The sequence below is a fragment of the Cryptomeria japonica genome, chromosome 4 (genome assembly GCF_030272615.1).
Source record: "Cryptomeria japonica chromosome 4, Sugi_1.0, whole genome shotgun sequence".
Classification (NCBI taxonomy): domain Eukaryota; kingdom Viridiplantae; phylum Streptophyta; class Pinopsida; order Cupressales; family Cupressaceae; genus Cryptomeria; species Cryptomeria japonica.
In genome coordinates, this window is record NC_081408.1 from 731,264,915 (window position 1) to 731,288,394 (window position 23,480).

The following is a 23,480-nucleotide window of genomic DNA, read 5'->3' on the forward strand; positions in this document are numbered from 1 at the left end:
TATTTCGTTTCTAATTGCTGATGCATATTAATGTAATTAATCATATAGAATTGATGTATTTTATGAGCCAATGCATTAACTTTTTAGAATGTATACATGTAAGGAATCAATTATTCTATTATCACAAGATGAATATGTTGAGTAAGGAAGAGTAATTGGAAAATTACTAGGGCTCTTTTAAGAAGCTTGGTAGGCAATTTTATATATTATAACAGACTATGAGATACTAATTATAAATTTTATAATAAGTGTGTATTCTGCATTTATAAGCACAAAAATATATTATTGTATATGAAAGGTATAATGCATTACAAAATTTATTTGACAAGAAAAAAATAATTAAATTTATTATATTTTCATGTTCAAATTTGTCTACTATATTAAATGATTTGGATATATGATTTTTTTATTTTTTTTTCTTTTTTTTTTCTTATACTAAAATTATAGTTTTGGAATTGAAAGAAAAATAAACAGTTTCACTTTCTAGAATAGAGATAGAGTGTGCCAAGAATTTTACCATTCTAACAAAAATTACGTTCTCATATTGATATTTGTTTCGTAATAAGAACATTATATAAATATAAAATGATCTAATTTGAAAATAACAATAATGATTTTCTTGTAACGAAAGTTCTGTTTCCAATGTCATCCACTCCTTTGGTTCCTCCATTGCTCAGTTAAGTGTCCCACTGACTAAACTCCCAAAGCTTTGCCACTGTGAAATATCCCAGTCCTCACCCTGTTCATATTCAAAACAACATGTGAAACTACTCTTCCATATATGGACTGCACCATGCAATGAATAGTTTTATAATCAAACAACTCTTCCTAATCGTCAAATACAAACAAGTTATAATTTTGTCTATGACTGTGCTTCAACACTAGCCAGTCAAGCTATATCATCATCCAAGCTAACTGTTTGAATATAAATACGTGAAAACAGACGTACCTTTGGTAGTACGATGAAAATAGCCTGAAATCGAAATCCATTGATATGGGAAAATGAAAGGATTTCCAACTGCTCTGCTCTGAAGAGCTCCATCACCTTGATTAACAGACTTGGTGGGCATGAAACGATTCTTCTCTGCTCATTAATTATAATTTTAACTTGGGAGGGGAAATCCTCGCATTGCTCCAAGATCACATCGTCGCTACGATAAAGTAATGAGCTTTCTGAATTGAAAAAAGGTTTGTCGTGGGACTCGAACCCACCATTTCCTCCTTCAGTATTTCTGAAATTCCTCTGAATCGATTCCTCGACGCTCTCACTTTGTTGTTCCAGCTCACAAACCCTAAGTTTTAATTCTCTCAAATAGCTTGTAGTATTCGACAAAATTGAATGCTTATCTTTCTGCAAACAAGGACATCAAAAGTAGTAAAGAATTAAAATAAGTAGCAACAGGTGTAAGCCGATTTTTGTAGCTAAGTACAACTTCGAAAAATTTCATAGCATTAAAAGCTCGTAGGGAAAAGATTATAATGATGCTTTGGTAAAATCATACCTTACAACTTCTAGGAAGAAGCGAGTAAAGATTGTTGAAATGCTGAGTCAACTTGACTCTCCTATTGCGTTCTGCAATCATGTGGTGAAATGCTGTTTTGGCTTGATTCTTCTTTCTTGTATTTGAGGGAGCCATTAGTGATTCCTGCGGCAGGCATGATCTCTGGATCTCTAACTTTCTATCTTCATCGATTTTTCTCAGAAATCTGAAACATCTTTTGTGCAGAGTCTGAGAGGATACCAAAGAATCTACAGCGGTGTTTGAATGCGCATCTATGTAAGCATTGAATGCACTATATTGAGGTGCCCACATCCCATTTTGTAAGGAATTCCCAAACTGTTGATCAAATCTGTCCATCATGACATCGTAAGGAGGAAGCTCAAACTGGTCGTCATCCATTATAATGATTTCAGGAGCATCATTAACACCCGAAGTAGCTTCTGTAATTTCTAAGAAAGATTGAATGGGGCTGTAGGCACCATTGTTGGGACTAAAATCGTACGTTTCCATGGTTCAGTGTTTGAGCTCACATTCGTATTCGATGTTGCTACATATTCTACTTTTGAGCCCATTTATGAAGAAATCCGGTCAAGGAGGAAACCTAGAGTTTGGGAAGTTTCATGGTGAGCTTCTTGGGGAAGTGAACAGATACGTAATTTGAACCGTCTGTGCGGTTTATATTAATTAATTGAAGACAAGATTTTCACTAAATTAACAAATCTGGTCAAAATAGATGTGCAGTCCAGTCAAGACGCTCCTCTTATCGAGCGCGACCTTCATTCTTGTGATGTATGTCACAGCTCTGTTGTCAGCTACAGTATACTATAGTACACCTAGGGTGACAATTTTGTTTTCTCCATCGGAGGATGGGATTCCCTCATCTTTTGGGCGGAGGGATGGATTGATTTATTTATAGTTCGTGATATCAAGTGAACTATTTTTTTGTTTATATATGGCTTATAGTAGTAGGAGACTATCTTTTGTTCTATTGAGAAAGCATCTATGTTACAAATGAGGTGTACATATCATGTCTTACATGCTTTTTTGACTTGTGACCTCTCTTTCAAAAGAGGTGAATAACAAAACTCAAAAAGCTACAACTTTCATTCACTTCAATTTTGTTGCTTACCAAAAGCTATTTTGCATGTGCTTGTACTTATGAGGCACGTTTAGAAATTACAAAGGTCATTCTAGAACATAGGTCTACTTTAGGGTTTAAAAAGAAAAGTAAAACTTGATGTAGAACAATACCAAACCTTATCTTTATCCTAGCTGGTAGAATTACTAGAAAATTCTATCACACCTCTTAATTTCTACCATTAACTACATCAATATTTATAATATTCAATTTTTCTATTAGATATTTAAATTGTTCACTTTCTAATACCTCTATAATTATATCAGCCTTTTGGTCTTTATATCTATAAAGCTCTAAGTTGATTTCACTGTTATTCATCAGCTCTAAATTGAAGTGAAATCTTGTATCAATGTGTTTGCTCCTCTTTTGGAAGACGTGACTATATGACAATGGAACTGTTGATTTATTTTCACAAAATATTGATGTCGATACTTTCCTCCAAAATACTTGGCATTCTCCTCTTCCTAAACTTACAATAAATATGTCAATAATCTCCTCCAAACTACTTGACATTCTACTAAAGTGGTTGCTACATATTCTACTTTTGTTGATGAAGTGTCAATATTTATTGCTTCGTTTATACCCATGAGAGAATACTTTCTCTGAAATGAAAAACATATCTGAAAGTACTCTTCGTATCATCAATATTACCTACATAATCACTATCAATATATCCAAACAAACCAAAATCATAATATCACCTTTTGAACATTCCAATGTGATTCTTTTGGTGACTCCCTGAATATTGAGATTAGATTGACCACATACATTATATATGGCCACATAGCTATAAGATACATCAATCTTCCAATTAGTCTTTTGAGTATTGTAGAATCAACATTAGGCCCTTTATATTCTTTGCTAATTTTAGTGCCTATTGCAATTCGTCTATGTGTTGGATTACAATTCAACATCTTAATTCCTCTTAATACATCTATTACATATTTAGATTAAAACATAAAATTCCTTGATCTAATAGTACAACTTCAATGCCCAAAAAGTACTTCATTAATCCTAAATTTGTTAGCTCAAGTGCTTTCTTTATAACTCATTTGAATGTGTCTACAAATAAACCTCTGGTTAAAATAAATTAATCAACATATAAACATACAATAAAAATATGACCTTATTTGACAATATTTGTGTACTTTTTGGGCTCATTATTGTTTCTACTAAACTCAGTATTCATCATGTATGAATTAGTCATACTATACCATGATTCTGGTGTTTCTTTGAGACCATAGATTGTCTTCTTCAATGCATACACCTTATCTTCATGCTCATGAACATCATAACCTAGTGGCTGATTCACATATACTTCTTCCTCTAGAAAACCATTCAAGAAAGTCGATTTCACATCTATTTGATAAGGTTTCCAATTAATTTTATTTAATTATTGCTAAAACCATTATAATAATATCAAGTCTAGCAACTAGAAAAGATTTTTTGTTATGACCAATTTCATGTTGTCTTGAAAAACCTTTTGCTACTAACCTTGCCTTGTGGTTTTCACTTTTACCTTCTAAATATTTTTAATCTTATAAACCCATTTAACTCATATGAAATCCTTACCTTTAGGAATATCAACTAGCTATCATTTTTTATTTCTCTTAATAGAGTTTATCTTTGCATTCATGGCTTTAATCTAGAATTTTACTCCTTAATTACTTATTCAATCATTATATAGTATCATGAGAGAGTAAATTTAAATTTGAACATAGATATAAATTTACTTCTTGATTATCACTTCTAGTATTCTCATTTTCTTATATTTATACATTTTCTTTTATGAATAAAAGGCATATAGCTTGAAATATATATTAGAATAATAAAGTAATTACAAGTTTTAGAATAATCACAACCATAAAAAATTAGATATAAAACCAATCCTAGAATTTTGACTAAAACCATCAACTAGAAACCATACCCAACAAGAAGATACCATATACCATGCTAAACATATGAAAGCATACTGCAACCATCAACATGGAACTCAATTCCAACCCTAAACCACTAACAAATACAAAAAGTAGAACATATCCAAAAATCCCCCCCCAAAAAGTTGACATGGTTGCATTTCTAGAGAATCTTCCCCCATTTCTTTATTATTTGGCATATGCTCTACATCCTCTTTATGTTTGAAGTGTTAGCCTACATGGTAAACTTTATGCTCAGCCCTAGCCTCTTCCTTGAGATGTTGAAGACCCAAATTTTGTGTGTGTTCTCTGTGGAGAATCAACCGATGAAGGACATAACAAGGATCAACAAACTAACCCACAACAATATGAGAATTATTTACATAAAGAGCCCGAATTCATTTTCAAATAATCGACAATTGTTTTATTCCAAACCAATGTCCATGGCATCATAGATTTTAACATATGTTGGCTTCTCTTTGAGATTTTTTCTAGGGAAAATTCTACCTACTCAAACATTTCCTTTAGAAAGATCAAAATTTTTAACAACCCTATCCACATCTTCCCCAAAAATAAAATCATCTCTAACAAATTGCATTTGCATTTGAAGCAATAACCCATAATTCTGCAATTTGTCAAAACTAGTATAAAGAAAGACAGAGACAACCTAAGAAGGGTAAAGAATGCAGGGTTCCTTTAGGTACAACAACTCTTTCCTAACCATTGTAACAATGGTTCTCTGCACCTTAGAGCACCCCCACTTGAAAATATATTCAAGTGCTTTGCGGTGAATGACCAAGAGGTAGGAAACTCCCACCCATTGAAAGAGACTAAAATCCTACAATTAAGTGGCTTATACTCCATGCTATCAACCTCTAACTAGCACCCACTTCGAATCTTACCAACTATGCGTAGGGGAATAAGTCACTTCTCTTATTTATAACTAAACACCTAGATTCATCACACAAAATTTGGTAAATAGTGGCAGTACATATGCAATAAATCACACATGTAGACAAATATTGAATTGATAAATTGAATAATTCACAAACAAGTGATCCTTTGTTTCTGTCTCCTTGTCACACAAAACATAATTGAATGTCGGGGTTATACCCAAAGATGATAATATGTCACTAGTGATAATTCATCCTTGTAGACCAAGCCAAATTAAGGCCCCTACCTTTGGAAGGCTTGCATCTATCTAATAGAAAGAAAAACATCTCTTTATTGAGATAAATATTGTTTTTTTTTTCAATATTTCGTATCCTTGTTTCACTGAATAAATGCCTAATTTATATGGTGTCCAAATTAGTCTATCTTGATCTTCTTTATAATGAATATATCTTTGTATTAATGTCGCGTTTAATCTAACCTTTTGACCAGTAGGAGATGCCACTATTGGAAAGTCTTTCCATGAATGATACTAAGACGAATCCATTATGATAACAAGTGAAGAATTAATCATTCATATTATTCCCCCACTAATTTTTTAGTAACATCTTTAACTCTACCATGTTTTCTAGCCTATTCAAAGGAGTAAATCTATTCCAAGAGTTCTCTAAGAAATAAGATTTCTTCCCATCATGAAGTACGCATGAGAGATAGGGGAGAAACACTTTTCTACACTTAATGATAAATTTCCATATTTTTGAACTTGGGAGAAGATCAAGAGACATGTAAAATCTTCTAGGCTCTTTTGAATCAAGATATTTGGCCAATTTAATTTTGACTTATTATTTAGAAATAGCTTCCATACTAGTTTTTATCCCAATGGCATATTTCGATTTCTTGATTATGAATACTTGTTGTTTGCTACGCCCTTGGTATTGCAAAATTTTTCCCAACCTAGCAAGTGTGCCTTATTTTTGGATTCCTTATTAGCTTTCAAAAGAAAACATTTATGTTTAGAGTTTTTAGTGCGAAAAACCCTATAATAATAGGTAGAATTAGCATAATGTAATTGAGATTTTTTTCCAAAAATGGTTTAATCATCAATATTCTACCAGCCAATGATAACCAAGAGTTCTTAAATGTAGAGACTCTATTTTGAATAGATGATGAAATACTTTCATCACTTACTTGAGAATCAACAATAGGGTGATCAATATGATCTAATGATTCTCTTTTTTCAAGGTTCATTGGGGTATGTGTTCCCTTTCTATGGTCTTGAATGATCTCCTTTCACATTTTTTTCTTCAAGTTCTTCTTCATTGGGATGTATCATTGCTCTAATTACCGTTGTTTTATCAATGCTTCTATCCCATTTTCCTTATTTTTTACATTTCACATCTTCACTAATTATCAATTTCCTTGTAATAATATTATAAAACATATAAGCTTTTGATTCCTCATTGTATCCAATAAATTTTATTTTTTTTCACATTTTTCATTATGTTTCCACTAATGTTTTGGGACAAGAAATATGGAACACACAAAAAATAAAAATAAAAAAAAAATCTAAAATAAATTACACTTTTTTACTGCTACAATTTTTTTATCGATTTAGTCTCAAAATTTACAAAGCTTTCTAAGTTCACCTACACTTTTGTATATCCTTTAGTTTTCATTCCCTTAGCATTTGTGTAGGTTCATTTTACCCATTCCATCAACCTTCATCCCTCTCAAGATGCTCAAGATACTATTTCAACAACTACTTTCATGTGTTAGTTTTGCATTAACTATATTTTTTCTCACCTCTTGCCATTTTTTAGCATGGTTTGTCTAGACACTGGCCCCTAGCATGTGAATTTGCACATCCTACTAGTGTATTGTAATATTTTATCATTCAAAAATTATTTTGGAGTGGTTTGAACTATTGGAGTTAGAACTTTGAGCCAAGATCAATAACTACTACAACTTCCATGAACACAAAAAATATATAAATCATTAGGAAATGATATGAAATTGGGAAGAATAAAATGTACAATGAGATCTAATTATAAAGGCACAAGAGAAAGAGAGCACCAATGAGGTTCGACGGTAAAATCACCCTACATAATTTACTGAATGCATAGGTAATAATAATAAACTCCACCTACTCACCTAGAAAAGAATAATAAGTCTATGTGTGTAAGTGGGAGTTAAGCATATAAATAATTAAAGACTTATTTACTCCAACAACCCCCCTTAAGTGAAACTTAGGGAGAAAAATACAATATTATATGGGTCCTGGAAATGAGGCCATGTTAGGTACCCATGTGCAACTTGTGAGTAGGAAAATGGAAATAATATCAAAGCCTAAGTTATGCAACCACAAAAAATAACAAGCCAAGACATTGATCCTATCACATTCAATAGAAGGAGAAAGACAAGATTTCAAAATGAAAACATCAACCAATGCAAAATCCTCCTTCCTTGGACTCCATTGTTATTCTTTCACCTACAAGTGCAAAGCATGATTGAAAGCAAACTTGCAAAGTGAAAGTGATAGCATGAGGTTACTTGAAATGTGGTTAGCCATGATTTAGAAAAGAGTGCTCAATTTATAGACAATTTGATAAGGATTGAAAAAAAGGGCAACAAAATAAGAAAAGGGCATGATTTATGATAAATTTATTGACAAGAATTTCATGATAAATTGCTCTTTCAAAATATGACAAATTGGGAGAAAATTATGTAAACTAATTATGACAAATTGAAAAAAGAAATAGCCCTTTTATTTATGACAAATTGAGAGCAATAATTGCTCATTAATTATTACATGATTGAGCACAAAAAGAGGGGCTAATTACGAGGAGAAATTAGTGGAAAAAATTAGGAGGGAAGAATTAGAAGAAATTTGAAATTCAAAAAATTGGAAAATTAGGTGGAAAAGAGGAATTGGGAATTAGGAAATTAGGAAAAATTAGAAATTAGCAATTAATTGACATTAAATAATAAATTCTCATTTATTAATTAACTGACAAAATACTAATTATCTAATTAAATGAAGTATTTAATTGTGAAAAAAATTCATTTATCCTAAGAGAAATATAAGTAAAGGATTAATTATTAAAGAATTATTAAACCCTAAGAGAGAGGCATAAATCAAGATGATGTCATGAAATAATTAAGATGATCATGATAAGGATTTAATGATTGAATTTATTGATTGATATAATGATTCAGAAATTAACTAAAATTTATTGAAATCAATGCTCAATATTGATTATAATGATTGAAATGACAAGGATAATTGACAAAGATAAATGATTGATTATTGATAAATGATAATTCATTGATAATGGTTGATGACATGAAATTGATAATTGATTGGAATTGATTAAGATTAAAAACGATGATTATATGAAATTGATAGCTAACCATGATCATGAAATGACAATTGAGATTGACATCAATAAGATTGAATTTGAAATGACTAAATAGGATCAAATAAGAAGAGAAAGAAGAAGAATGATGTGATGTTGATAAATGATAAAGACCAAATGTGCAACATAGAGAAACTGTTAGTAAAATATGAAAATCATAAAAGAAGGTAACACAAACATGTTAAAGTGTGACACCACAAGCATTGATCATTTTTAGACACTTACACAACTAATTATGCAACTAATCTATTACAAATGAAGAAAAGGAGAAAACCTAATGGGACAAAACTCCTCTACAAAAAATAGATAATTCAAATCATGTATTGACGAATTTAGGTCTCCACAAAACCGTCGAAGAACAACATCCATCATGATAACATGATAACATGATACAGTTATCCCTCCAAGGAAGGGAAAGATGGAGACAACATTGTCACCCCCCGATAATGAAGTATCCTCAAAATCACAAAAGCATGTTGGATGCCAAAGAAGCCAATGACAAAAAACATGTATCCCCTTAGAAAGAAGTGAATCCAATGGTCCATGTAGAAGAGACTTCATATCCATGATGAAATGAAAAAGGAAAAGTCTCACATATGAATATATGGAAGAAGAAATAAGTGCCTCCAAAGGTGTCTCATCAAGACTAGGAAGATCTCTAATCAAGGAAGAAATAATAGATGTATAAGACTCAAGATAATTCTCCAATGAACATATTGCAAAGAGAGGTTGTTGGTGTAATTATTTATTCATCTTGGATAATTACACTTTACTTAAGTTTACTTAGGTAAATGCATATCATAGTAGTTTTCATATGAGACACTTTGGGAGATGTGCCACATTCGAAGTGTGTATGTAGGAGAATTTCTACCTTTTATGTTGTGATCTTGTTATTACTTTATCATTTCCACTTATTGTGGGGTGATAATTCCACCTTCTGTGGGTGATCCACCTCATGTGGAATATTCTACTATTTCTATTACCTACCCTTGGATCTCATTGAGCCACATGTCATCAATGTGATCTCTCTTGTCTCTTAGCCTTGCCTTTATAAGTAGGCTCATCTACATTGTATGTAACTTTTGATGATCAAGTTGATAAGTATTTGCTCTTGATAGAATACAATTTATTCTTAACAATATTTTGTCTCTCTATTTTGTACTTTTCATTGAGCTCTTGATCTTAGAAAAATATCACATGGTATCAGAGCCTAAAGAGATTCATTGCTTAGTCTTTTGGAGACATTTTGGAAGCTTCAATTTTTGGATTTGGGGATCTACATTTTTTCAGGCATCCTATAGCAATTTGGACATCACGGTTGAGTCTAGGAGGTCATTTCCATGAAAAATGAGTATAAACTTGGCCTATGTTGGACAAAATTGGATTTTGGGTGTTGGAGGAAATTTTTTAGCCTATTAGGCTAGTATGGTACGATTTTTTGAAAAAAAAAAATTACTATTTTTTCTACGAAAAAAAATATATTTTCATTTTATCTTTACAACTTTTTTTTCGCAGTTTTTGATGTTATTGTAAAAATTTATTTTATTTGAAAAAAAAAAAATCAAATCAAAATATTATTATTTCGTGGGGGTTTTTAACCCCCAACCCCATACGGTACATCTCTGCGGCATCCACATACATTTATTATTTGTACAGGCCCTATCGTTGGGGGACCCACCATCATGCACCAGTCTTCCACCATCGTTCGTGGTTTCCTTGTCCTGGCCACTGCTGTTCCACCCCTCCTACATACTGTACATTTATCTAGTCCCTGCCATGCACCTCCCCCAACATTATCCTCCACTGTCAGCCGCCTTTCTAGACCTGTTGGCAACCTCCTCATGTCTAGGCCCACCACTGCTCCACTTCTCCCAGACGTCATTGTTTCGTGTTCTATGATCTGTGCCCTCACCGACGACTATCTTCTCCCTCCAGCATTGTGACACTACCATGCGAGCTCCACGATTCTATCACCAAACCTTGCGATAGTGCCACATAGGCTACCACATCGACAGTATGGACTGACACACCAGAAAACCGTCTGCACCATGCCAGCTATATGGACATCTAGTCGTACTTACAGTCAGTCTGTCCATACAACCATGTCAGCATTGTCAACCATTCAGATTTTGCCATGTCATCATGTCCGTATAGTATGGATGCCACGCAGGGTGGAGGTGAAGATCTTGCGATGGCCAGACGGGCGTCAATTTTAAGCCTATCGAATGTTGATGTCATCCTAAATTAGTAGTATTTTGAAATTTTTTTACCCCCCTCTCATTGAGCTTTTTGATTTCGCAATTCGACTTCATGAGGTCATATATTGCTCATTTTTGCTCCATTTTGGGTCCAATTTTTTTTTATTTGGGCTAATTTTTCATTCTCTTCGCAGTGGTGGAGGAATTTTCTGATTTTGATGGACATAGTTTTCACAATTTGGTGTTTTTGATGACTATACCTGTCTAATCCTCAATTTTGCAACTTTAGAGGCTTCATTTGGGGTCATACGACCTCCTTTTCAGGTGCCATTTTTTTTTTAAAGTACATAATTTTTTATCTAATTTCATAATCTGTGATTATTTTGCATTGATTTTGAGTATAAATTGTACTTTCAATATTTGGTCATTTTTAGCCTATTTGGTACTTGTATTTTGCTTGGATCTCAGTTAAAATCACCTATAGTGTTTGGTGGTGTCTCTTATAGCCTATTTGAGGTAGTTGTAAAGTTGAAATCAGAAGTCCACCTTGCCTTGTTTTGCAAGTGGCCTATTATAATCGCACTAAGTATAAAGTGCCGAATCATCATTTTTTTTGGGGCGGGGTTTCTTTATTGAGTAATTTGCAAGGGTGTCTTGTGTGATTGTGCCTCTCTCTATCTTGTGTTTTCTCATTTTGGTGCTATGGGTTCTCCTAAATTTCCACTTTTAACTCCTCATAATTATGCATCATGGAAGATAAAGGCATGGAGTAAACTAATGGAAAAGGGACTCATTCATTATGTAAATGGAACTATAATGGCACCACCCGATCCTAAGGTTAATCCTAATGCTCAAGTTGAATGGTTCACTAAAAACTCTATGGCACTTGGAACTCTTAGAAAGTATGTATCAGATGACCTCATTTTTCACATTGAGAGGTGTACAATAATCAAAGAGGCTTGGGATATTTATGACAAATTGTATGGTCAAGTTGATGAGATTAAGGGCTACAAGCTTGATAGTGAACTCACAACATTGGATCCCAAGGATTTTGATACAATCCAAGATTATGTCACAAAAGCAAATGAGCTAAGAGCAAAGCTAAAGGATTGTGGCATTGACAAAAAGGATGCTCAATTGGTTTATAACTTGTTGGAAAAACTTCCATTAGAGTATTCAGCCTTTGTGTCTAGCTTTCACACTCATAGGTTAGCTCAAGGTTCCTCATACACTTCTCCCTCTTTTGATGCATTCATAGAGATGTTAATTCTTGAGCAATCTAAGTTAACCAAGATGGGGATTCTCAAATCTTCAAAGTCACGAGCTTTGGTGGCTAATAAAGGGAATCAAAGAAATCAAGGAAAAGGAAAGAACTAAAAGCAACATAAGCCTAAACAAGATGGAGCACAATCATCCTCTCCACAAAAAGGTGATTCTACATCCTCACCTAAGATGAAATCAGATAAGGACAATCTTTTTTGTGCATATTGCAAGAAGTCGGGACATGATGAACAACATTGTTACAAGAAGGATATTGATGAGTTGAAGCATCTTCTTGAGAAGAAAAAAATCGGTTTGTCTTCTAGAATGTTTACATCAGCTTCTTCTTCAAAAGAAAAGGATAAAGGAAAGGGATAAGCTCTTTGTGCTACTACAAGTCATGATTTAGGGAGATGGCTTCTAGATTCAGGGGTTTCTCATCATATGACATCTTCATAGTCTATGTTCTCTTCATTTGATGGACAATCATACATACATGGATGTGATTGGGAAAGGATATATTGTCATTGGGGATAACTCCTTCAATGATGTGTTGTGTGTACCCCACTTCACAAACAATCTTCTTTCCATCTATCAAATCACACATGGCACAATGAGAAAAATTGTGGAGTTTACACCTGATTCAGTTATCATTAGAGACCTCGAGACTAGAGCTATCATTGTGACTGGGATGGTTGATCATGCATCTCAGTTGTACTCATTTTCACATTTCGGTCCTACTGATGAGGTTGATTCTTCACATGATGATTCAGATTTTGAGAACTTTGGGTACTTGAACTTGGGAATTCTCAGATGTGATCTCTTTCTTGAGCCTTGTATTTCATCTCCTCCTATTGATATCACATCACCTATTGCACCTGATGATGCAGCTAGTGTTACAATTTTGCCTTCTTGTGATTCAGTGCAGCAGGATATTCCTTGTCTTCTAGCTTCAGTTCATTGGGATGACTACTTAACAGACATTACAGGTTTGTTTGTGGAGTCCTACATTGGAGATTTAAGAGACATCATTGATGACATTCATCTTCTCTTTGATGAAGATGATCCTTCTTTGATTGTTGTGAAGGAACACTCTGACCCTTTTGTGTACTCTCTACATGATCATTCTTTTGAGGTTGACATGATTGTGGATACTTTTGTACAGTAGTTGGAGGAGGTCTCTTTATACTTAGAGGAGACATGTGAGTCTTTGGATATTGTTCTAAATTAATCTCCACTAGATTTTGGAGTGCCTTTTTCATAAGTGTGGAGTAGTTCACCACCTTTGGAGGCGGTAACTTTCAGCATCGACATGGGGACACTTGAGAGGTTTTCAAAGACTTCATTCATCGTGAGATTATTTCCTACATATTCCCTTCATGATTGGGGAGACTTCATGGATACACCTTTGGTTTGGTTTCTTCCCAAGGGGAGGAATGGTTTTTGACGTTCGTGGAGTAGTTTCTTCATTCAACTTTGAGCTTCTACCATTGGTGTAGGTTCTTCATTGAGGGGGGGCTACTTGGTATCTCTTCTTCTCTCATATGGGTTTAGGTCCTTCGCATACTTCTTTGGGAGTTCCTTTGTATATAGTTTTCATCTCTCTTTTGGGGGAGGGTTTTTTCCCATCGGGTTTTTCTCTCTTTCACCGCTTTATGGGAGATTGCATTTGCATTTGTACATGGGTACCTAACATGGCCTTGTAGCTAGGACCCATCTTCCATTGCTTAGTTGCAATGTAGACTTAAGTGCATTCCCCTAAGTTGCACTTAAGGGGAGCTTTTGGTGTAATTATTTATTCATCTTGGATATAATTACACTTTACTTAAGTTTACTTAGGTACTGTATATCATAGTAGTTTTCATATGAGACACTTAGGGAGATGTGCCACATTGGGAGTGTGTATGTAGGAGAATTTCCACCTTTTATGGTGTGATCTTGTTATTACTTTATCATTTCCACTTATTGTGGAGTGATAATTTTTGAACATAATGTACCATTGAGAGGGGGGTGAATCAGTGGTTCTTGGAATCTTTTCCTTGTAATCAACCTCAAAATACTGGTTATCACCCTAAGCACTAAACAATCAAACCAGTAAGATAAATATGGATATCAAAAGAGGAAAACACACAAATGCATAACCCACAACACTAGATGTATGAGGAAAACCGAATATGGGAAAAACCTCAGTGAGAAATGTTGTTGGAGTCTACTACTCCAATCCAGCCTCATAATGAAACAATAGATTACAATGATTTAGGGCACCAAGCCAATGAGCACCAACCCCTGCACCAAGCTCCAACTTGGTGTTGTATAATGTAATACAATTTTGATACAGTTAAAGCACCTAGTTGCAAATGAGTTCTGCAACACTTGATTAATGGATTTTTGCCGATTAACAAACTCCTCTTATTCACTAGTTCTCACATTGTTGGTTATCAGATAAATCTCTCTGATCACTCACTGGTTACTCCCAGCCTCTCTTCTTTCTCCCTCAACCTCACTCCACACTGTTTCACTCTTGGATTCTTTTTTGACCAATCACACCTGACCGGTTAGCTTGACTATTAGAACTACAATAGTTTACCAGTTACTCTATCTCTATCGGTTAGACCCTCTCATTGGTTTGCCTCCTAACTCACACTACAAATTTCTTAGAATAAACTCTAAGGTAGACAATCTTTCTCCTTTCTCAAGCTATCTTCACTCTCACACTTCGTATCAAGTATCAACTTATTCTAGCCTTGAGCTCACATATTTATCTATTAGGGTTCCTACCAAAATAACATTCAAATGGTGTCGTGTTAGGTTTTTCCTTCACCAACTTGATCTGTATTAGATTTTATCTGATCTGCTTTTCTAGAGAGATGATCTACATGCCATCGATCAACACCACCAACACCTCGCATTCCAATGTGTGTTTTCTATATTTGGATATCTAGACCATGCTTTTATGCATTTCTCCTTCAAACACCATTAATTGCTTGACTGTTTCCTTCAGAAAGCGGGTACAAAGATCAGATATTTTTGCAGGGTTTGTTCAATCACTTTCCACCTTGCCTTCCTCGAGCTGCAACCTTCTGCCATCTTACCATGATTTGCGGGTTCTTCATAAAAGTCGACCTGCTTGCTGACTGTTACATCGATGAATACTTCACCGACCTCTACATGATCACCACCTGGCTTCCACCTATCATCCTTGTTGACATCCATCTATACTCAGTTTTCTATGTTGGTTTGACATCTTTCACCAACCAAGATTGACTACCAGTTCAACTCACCTTACCGGTATAACCTAACTTCGTCGATTGTCCTTCATACCTGCTGACGTCTTCTCTGTCGGTTAATCAACTTGGCCTTCCATCAAACATGTTGGTCCTTCTACTAAGTCCATTTACTGACAACATTTAAACTTCTCTATGTATACATGTTCACATTCTTCATTTCTTCTTTAGCTTGCTTGCTTTGCTTTACCGGTGATCCTGCTTTACCGTTTAATGATGCATTTCATATGTTCTGGTAACATACATGTCCGTCTACTTACACACTCCATCCTTCATACCGGTTAACATCATAACTTACTTCTCCCATACCAGTCACCACTTCTTACTCATCGGTGACCATGCCAGACTAGTTGACATTAATGATAACTTAATGTCAATAATGCCAACAATCTCTCCCTTTGGCATTGATGTCAACTTACTGCAAGACTTCACACTGGTAGATTTCTCCCCCTTGGCATAATGACAAAGGGGTAGGGTACTTCATTCTCCCCCTTTTGGCCACAATCCACTCAGCTACTAGCATAGAAAATTCAAATGTGATTGTACTATGAGTGATACCAATTGAGAAAGTAGATACCCGTAATCATGAAATTCTCCTGGGTATTCCTACAATAATTTCCTTCTTTTGTAGTTGATGATGTCAGTACACCCATAAGTTCATAAACATTTGATCTCCCCCTATGTCCAGCATATGGTTCAAGAGATAGGAGATTTTACAATGAACTCCCCCTGAACCATATATCTCCTTCCAGTCTTAAGTGCATGAGGCAGGTGACATAACTCCCAACTTGTGTCTTAAGTATTCAAAAGTGCTTACCGATAATGGTTTGGTGAAGATGTTTTCCACTTGTTCTCCGGTAGGAACATATTCCATCTTTACTTGTTGTCCCTCAACCTTCTCTCTAAGAAAGTGATACTTGATGGCTATATGCTTGGTCCTTGAATGCATTACCAGATTCTTTGATATGTTGGTGACACTTGAATTATCACATCGAATGGGAATAGGATCAGAGATGTCCACTTGTATGTCCTTGAGAGTTTTCTTCATCCAGAGCACCTAAGAGCAACATGTAGCAGCAATAATGTATTCTACTTCAGTAGTTGATGAGGAGATTGAATCCTGCTTCTTGCTATTCCATGAGACGAACCGGTCACCTAGGAAGAATGCACCACCACTTGTTCTCTTCCAATCATCAATGCAACCTACCCAATCAGCATCAGTATATGTTTCCAAGATGAATTCCCCTTGTTTGGGATACCACAATCCATAACTGAGTGTTCCTTGTAGGTACCTAAAAAATTCTATTGACAATATTGATATGTGACTGCTTAGGTGCAGCTTGAAATCTAGCCACCATGCACACTGCCTGCACTATATCCAGTCTAGAGGTAGCAAGATACAATAAGTTGCCTATCATGGATCTATACAATGTCTGATCCACCACCAATGCTTCATAATTCTTGCTTGATTTACTTCCGGTCACCAAGGGGGTACTCACCAGTTTGCAGTCCTCCATTTAAAACTTCTTTAACATATCCTTCGCATACTTGGTTTGTGAGATAAAGATTCCCTTATCTTGTTGTGATATTTGCAACCTAAGGAAGTATGCAGATTCTCCAAGCATTGACATCTCAAATTCTGACTACATCTAATTAGCAAATTCTTTGCAAAGGGTGTCCTTGTTGCCTCCAGAAATAATGTCATCTACGTACACAACCATAATGATCATGTGATTTCCATCTTTCTTGATGTATAAATTTTTGTTAGCACTCCCCTTTTTGAATCCTTTCTCCTTTAGGTACCTATCTAGCCTTGAATACCATGCTCTAGGAGCTTGGTTTAAACCATACAAGGCTTTCTTCAACTAACACACAAAGGTTTCATCATCATGTAACAGAAACCCTTCAGGTTGCTCCATGTACACTTCTTCTTCCAAATTTCCATTTAAGAAGGCATATTTTACATCCATTTGATATACCTTATAACCCTTGTAGGCATAAAAAGCTAGAAACATTCTAATTGCTTCTAATCTAGCTACCAGTGCAAATGTTGCTTCAAAATCAATGTCCTCTACTTGAGAGTAACCCTTGCACACAAGTCTATCTTTATGCATAACAATTTTACCTTCATTCATCTTATTTTGGTAAACCCATTTGGTGCCAATGATGTTCTTGTCTCTCGGTCTAGGGACTAATTCCCAAGTCTTGTTCTTCTCAATCTGCTACAACTCTTCTTCCATGGCATCCATCCATTCTAACTTTTGCTAGCCTCATTGAATGTTTTAGGTTCTACTTGAGTCATGAGGTAGAAAGTGACTTGTTCATCATTCTGGGAAAGTTTTCTCCTAGTTTGTACACCATCACTCTTATTACCTAAAGTTTGTTCTTTTGGGTGGTTTATCTTCACATACCGGTTAGGGACCTTTTTCAGATTCTTCTTCCGGTTCATTATCTGACTGAGCTTCTTCACCTTCATCACCAGAATCATCATACCGGTTCACTTGTGTGTGTTTTCCTTTATGCATATCCTCATCAACTCTTACATACACACTCTTAATGACTCTTCTTAGTGTTTTGTTGTAGAATTTATAGACCTTGTTGTTAGTTGAGTAACCAATGACTATTCCTTCATCACTCCTGGAATCAAAACTACCTAAACCATCCATATATCTCTTGATAAAATACTTGCTTCCAAATACCTTGAAGTACTTGATTGGTTTCCGGTCATACCACAACTCATAAGATGTCACTCTGATGTTTGTTCTTAGTTCAACTCAATTCAAGGTATATGCAACAGTATGAACTGCTTCCTTCCAATACATGTCTAGAAAACTTGCCTCATTTAACATGGTTCTAGCCATCTCCTTGACTGTCCTATTCTTCCTTTCTACCACACCATTTTGTTGTGGTGTCCTGGGGGCTAAGTATTGTCTTTTGATTCCATGTATTTCATAGTAATCTTTAAACTCATTTGGTGTGAACTCTCCACCCCATTTTGATCTTAGACACTTCATCTTGCACCCACTTTCCTTCTCTACCATCTTCTTGAAGATCTTGAACCTGTCAAATGCTTGTGATTTATCTTGTAAGAAAGTGACCCATGTCATTCTTGAATAGTCATCAATGAAGAGCATAAAATATCTTTCATCGGCAAGAGCTCTTATCCTAGTTGGACAACACAGATCTGTATATACAATTTCAAGAGGTCTTGAGGTATTGTGTTCTTTTGTTTTGAATCTCACCTTAGTCTACTTTCCTTTAACACATTTATCACAAAATGTGCTTACCGGTTTGATGATGGGTGGAATATTTCTTACACACCCCTTTTTTCTTACTGCAAGTAAGTTATCAAAATTTATGTGGCCTAGTCTTTTGTGCCACAACTAGCATCATCCACTTGTCCCAACATGCATTGGGATTCAAATCATTATTTTAGATTGTATACATTACCATATGTCCTCTTGCCTTTGGCTACAGTCTGACATGTACTCTCCTTCTTTATCTAGAAGCCAGTAGAATCAAAGGTGAATTTATAACCTTTGTCACACATATGACTTACACTCAACACGTTGTGCTTCAATCCTTCCACATAATACATATCATGTGCTTTTAGTTTTCCATCAATGTTTACAATACCTTTTTCCTTTATCTTGATAGATGATTTGTCTCCAAACCTTACCGAGCCACCATTCCAATCATCAATCTTGATAAATTTCATTTTATCACCAGTCATGTGGTTGGAACAACCATTATCTACAATCCATAGATTTATTCTTTCAACATGTAGGATAGTCTGCACTATTAGACTTGATTTTGCCCTGTTCTTTTCTTTCTCATCCCATACTGGTTTAGTTTCCTTCTTCTTATTAGCTGCAATTTTGTGCTCTGGTTTAACTATCAATTCTTGATCAAGGTATATCCTCTTCTACTTGATTTTCCTATTCTTACAAAAATTTGCTATATGTCCAAACTCTTGACGGTTATAGCATTTCAAATTTTCATTGAAGGATGAATCTTTAAAACTATTGTAGGACACTAGTTTACTCTTCCTACATTCAAAACTCCTATGACCAAATCCATTGCACTCATAACAGACAACATTCGTATCCCAAAGTGCATTAAATGGATTTCTAATATCATAACTCATATTGGGCTTATTAATTAATCTACAGTTAGCTAACCTATGTCCAAATTTGCTACACTAGTAACAATAACCATGAAAGTTTGGAACATACCAGTTAGGTTGCCTTGGTCCTACAAACTTCTGCCTCACCGAGGGTCTTCCTTTCATGCTGCTGACTCTAGTAAATCATTCATGATCAACTCTTGTATTTCTCCTAGGATCTGCATGTCGGTACATTGAGTGTGGCCTTTGGTTCATTGATTGTGTATACTAGTTTGTGTGGCAGTTTCTAACAGCTTCTACATAATTCTTCTTACCCGTATCCTTTCTTACCACAAATATTTTCTTCTCTTTGCCTTCACTTGAAGAAGTGCATTGTATCTCCTTATCAAATGTGTCTTTGTTGTTTCAACTTTGTCCTTCTTCAAATCCTAAGCCCCCAGTATCTTTAGATTGCTTCTGTTTGCTCAACATCTTGTCTAAGGCTTCTGTGCTACCTTCATATTTGGTTCTCACTTTAAGTTTATCCTTACTCTTTTCAAGCTCATTTTTGAGATTCACTATTTATGATTCCAGATCTTGATGCTCCTTCACGTTCTTCATTAGATGAGAGGATGTAACTTCACATATCCTCTTGGCTTCTTGCAACTGGAGTTTCAAATTAGAGATGACTTGATTGGACTCATCCAGTGATTGCTTCAAGTGATCTTGTTCTTCTGCTGTAAAATGCTTGACCTTCTTGAGTTATCTTATTTTCTTACTTAACTCCTCAAGAGCACTTATGAGCTCACCTTCTAGATCCATATCGGCTTTAATGTCTTCTTCTTTCCCATCTTCTCCAACCAATTCATCTAGTCCATAAAGAGATTAACTTCTCTTTCATTCTCATGGTAGTCATCTTCTGAAGTGCTTTCTTCATCTGTGGCATCATCCTCAATAGTATAAAGGTTGGTCTACTTTTGGTAGCCTCTTCTTCCTTGTTAGTCGCCATTCCTTTCTTTGTCTTTATCGACAGATCTACCAAAACTTCTTTTTTCATCTCCACTGGTTTCATTATAAGGACATTTTGTAATAAAGTGTCCAACTTTACCATAGTTAAAGCATTTGAGTGGTAACTTTCCATTATACTTGCCAGATTCTCTCTTGAGCTTTCTGACAAAGTTTTATTTAATTGTAGTATCTTTAGTGGGCCGACCTCATCTTGTGGTCTTAGGTTTTGTATAAATGATTGTAAGATCTCATTTGTGAGATATGGTATGGTAATGGTATGAGTGTGTGTGAATATTGAAGAGTAGGATAAGAAGATCCTTGTGTGAATCACACAGACATTATTTGAAGGTTGAAGGAAGGTTATTGGCACTCATCTTCAGAGCTTAAACCAATACTGAATCCAGCATTGCAGATGCTATTTTTAGAAGAACATTGTTATTGGATTTAACCATCCAATTGTAGTCAGTGTGACTCCTATTTTGTTATTGAGCAGTAAGCTCTAGGCGGTTGGCCTTTCTGCATGTGCAGACCCCATTTGTATACACATACTATCTGTAGTAGTATCATATGATTATGGGTAAGGTTTACCATTGTTATTTTTCCCCTTACCGGGGTTGCACATTAAAATCTTTGTGTCATGAGTTGTGGATGTTGTTTCTCTTTTTGTTTCATGCATTAAGTTATATCAATACTGCTATAATTGTTAATCTGTTTACCGACATTTAACTTTGGTTTACCGACGCTAAGTTTAAGTTGGAATAATTTGTATTTAGGTTATAATTTATCGACAACTGGTTAACAACTGATTCACCCCCCTTCTTAGTTGTCCTTCCCGTTTCCTAACAATTAGTATCAAAGATAAGTCCTCTATTTGCAAAAGCCTAACAGCTTGAGGAGATCCTATGGGAACAAATATTTTCAGGAAGGATAGTCTGAAACTTGATGGAACTAACTATGGTATATGGAAGATCAAAATGGAAACACATCTGAACTACATTGAAAGAGATATATGGGATGTTACTAAGAATGGCTATGTTGCTCCTATTCTGAATCAACCTTATCCATCAATATTGGGTAAGGACTTGGAGAATGATTGCAAAGCAAGAGAAGCACTTCTGAGCACATTATCAGATTAGAAAATCATGGGATTATCAGATCGATCTGCTACTAAAGCTATTTGGGATAAACTCGAAACATTGAACGAAGGAGATACCACTATCAAAATTGCAAAATTGGAATGTTACCGGGTCAGGTATGAAAATTTAAAAATGGAAGAAGATGAAATAATTTCTGCATTTATGGAAAGATTTAATGAAATTGTTTTAGGAATACAATGTTGTGGAGGATCTTTAAGTGAAGATGAAATTGTTTCTAAATTTTTAAGAGTTTTGCCACCGGCTTACAAAATGAAAGTGACTCCTATTAATGAGTTGAGAACAATGCCTAATACATCATTTTCTAGAGATACTTTGGTTGGGAAACTTTCAGCATTTGAGCTTGAAGAGTTTGGTCCAATTGCTATAGTCAAAACTAATTTAGCTTTTAAAGCATTAGCATCAGTATAATCATCATCATCTTCTCACAAAACTGATTGGAAAGCACTTTATGCAAGAGAACTTGAAGATATGAGAAGAGAAAATGAATAATTTGAAGAACTTGAAGCACTATTTGCAAGGAAGATGCCTAAACGTCTAGCAGGAAGTAAGTATGAAGGTAAAGCACCTTTCAAATGTTTTAACTGCAATAAAGTCGGTCATATAGCTTCTAGGTGTCGTGACAGACATGGAAGACTAAGGGAGGAAGAAAGAAGAACATATAAACCTAAACCTAAATATCAGAGATACAAATTTAAGAAAAACAAAGATCAGTCATGTTACTATGCAGATGAAGGTGTTACAGATGACTCAGATGAAGATCCAGCAGATAGTGGATGGGCATTTTTCGCATTAAAGGAATATTCACCGACACCTATTATCAAACTAGTAGAGCATCTACTATCAGCGAAAATTGATGAAAAAGATGAATGGATTATAGATAGTGGATGCTCGCATCATATGATTGGTGATAAAAGAAAATTCATGGAGGTCTAGTAAGGTTTGGAGATGATAAATATTGTTTAATCAAAGGAAAATTCACTATATCTTTCGATGGTAAGCATAATACTGACAGTGTTTATTATGTATAAGGTTTGAAGCATAATATTTTGAGTGTTGGTTAGTTAGTGGAAAAAGGATTTCAGTTACAATTCAAAAATGGAAAATGCAAAATCATAAACCGAACTGGATTGGAGATTGCAATCGGTAATCAGGCTAAAGGTAATATCTTTCATTTGAATACCAGTGATAAGACATGTTTGATTGCACACATTGATGAAAGTTGGTTATGGCATAAAAGACTCTGTCATGTGAATTTTGATTGCATTGTAAAGATTAGTTCAACTAAGGCAGTAAGGGATTTACCTAAGATTGTGAAACCTCATAATCTGGTATGTAAGGAATGTCAAATGGGAAAGTAAGTTAGAACAACTTTAAGAGCAATACTGAAAAATCCAATAATACTCTTGATTTAATTCATATTGATTTGTGTGGTCCAACAAGAACAAGAAGTCTACAACATGATAGATACTTTATGCTAATAATTGATGATTATTCTAGAATGTGTTGGGTTACTTTTCTCAGGGAGAAATCAGAAGCTTTTGGAAGATTCAAGATATACAAGGCAATGGTAGATAATGAAACCGGCAAGAAAATAAAATGTTTGAG

General features: G+C 34.9%; 1 protein-coding gene across 1 annotated transcript; it reads right to left on the reverse strand.

The window, feature by feature from the left end:
- Positions 1 to 650: 650 nt before the first annotated feature.
- On the reverse strand, positions 651 to 2,018 carry LOC131027431 (transcription factor bHLH25). Its single transcript, XM_057957486.2, has 3 exons — positions 1,503 to 2,018; positions 950 to 1,351; positions 651 to 739 (listed from the first exon to the last, which is right to left on the reverse strand). Exons 1-3 carry the CDS (start codon positions 2,010 to 2,012, stop codon positions 674 to 676), a joined length of 978 nt encoding a protein of 325 aa, XP_057813469.1. The 5' UTR covers positions 2,013 to 2,018; the 3' UTR covers positions 651 to 673.
- Positions 2,019 to 23,480: the final 21,462 nt, after the last annotated feature.

What these genes read in the sequence shown, in the direction of transcription:
- LOC131027431 (XM_057957486.2), bottom strand. Translation starts at nt 2,012, where the DNA reads ATGGAAACGTACGATTTTAGTCCCAACAATGGTGCCTACAGCCCCATT. An exon ending in TTCTTCCTAGAAGTTGTAAG is followed by an intron (nt 1,352 to 1,502) that starts GTATGATTTTAC and finishes CCTTGTTTGCAG; the next exon opens with AAAGATAAGCATTCAATTTT. An exon ending in TTTTCATCGTACTACCAAAG is followed by an intron (nt 740 to 949) that starts GTACGTCTGTTT and finishes GAATATGAACAG; the next exon opens with GGTGAGGACTGGGATATTTC.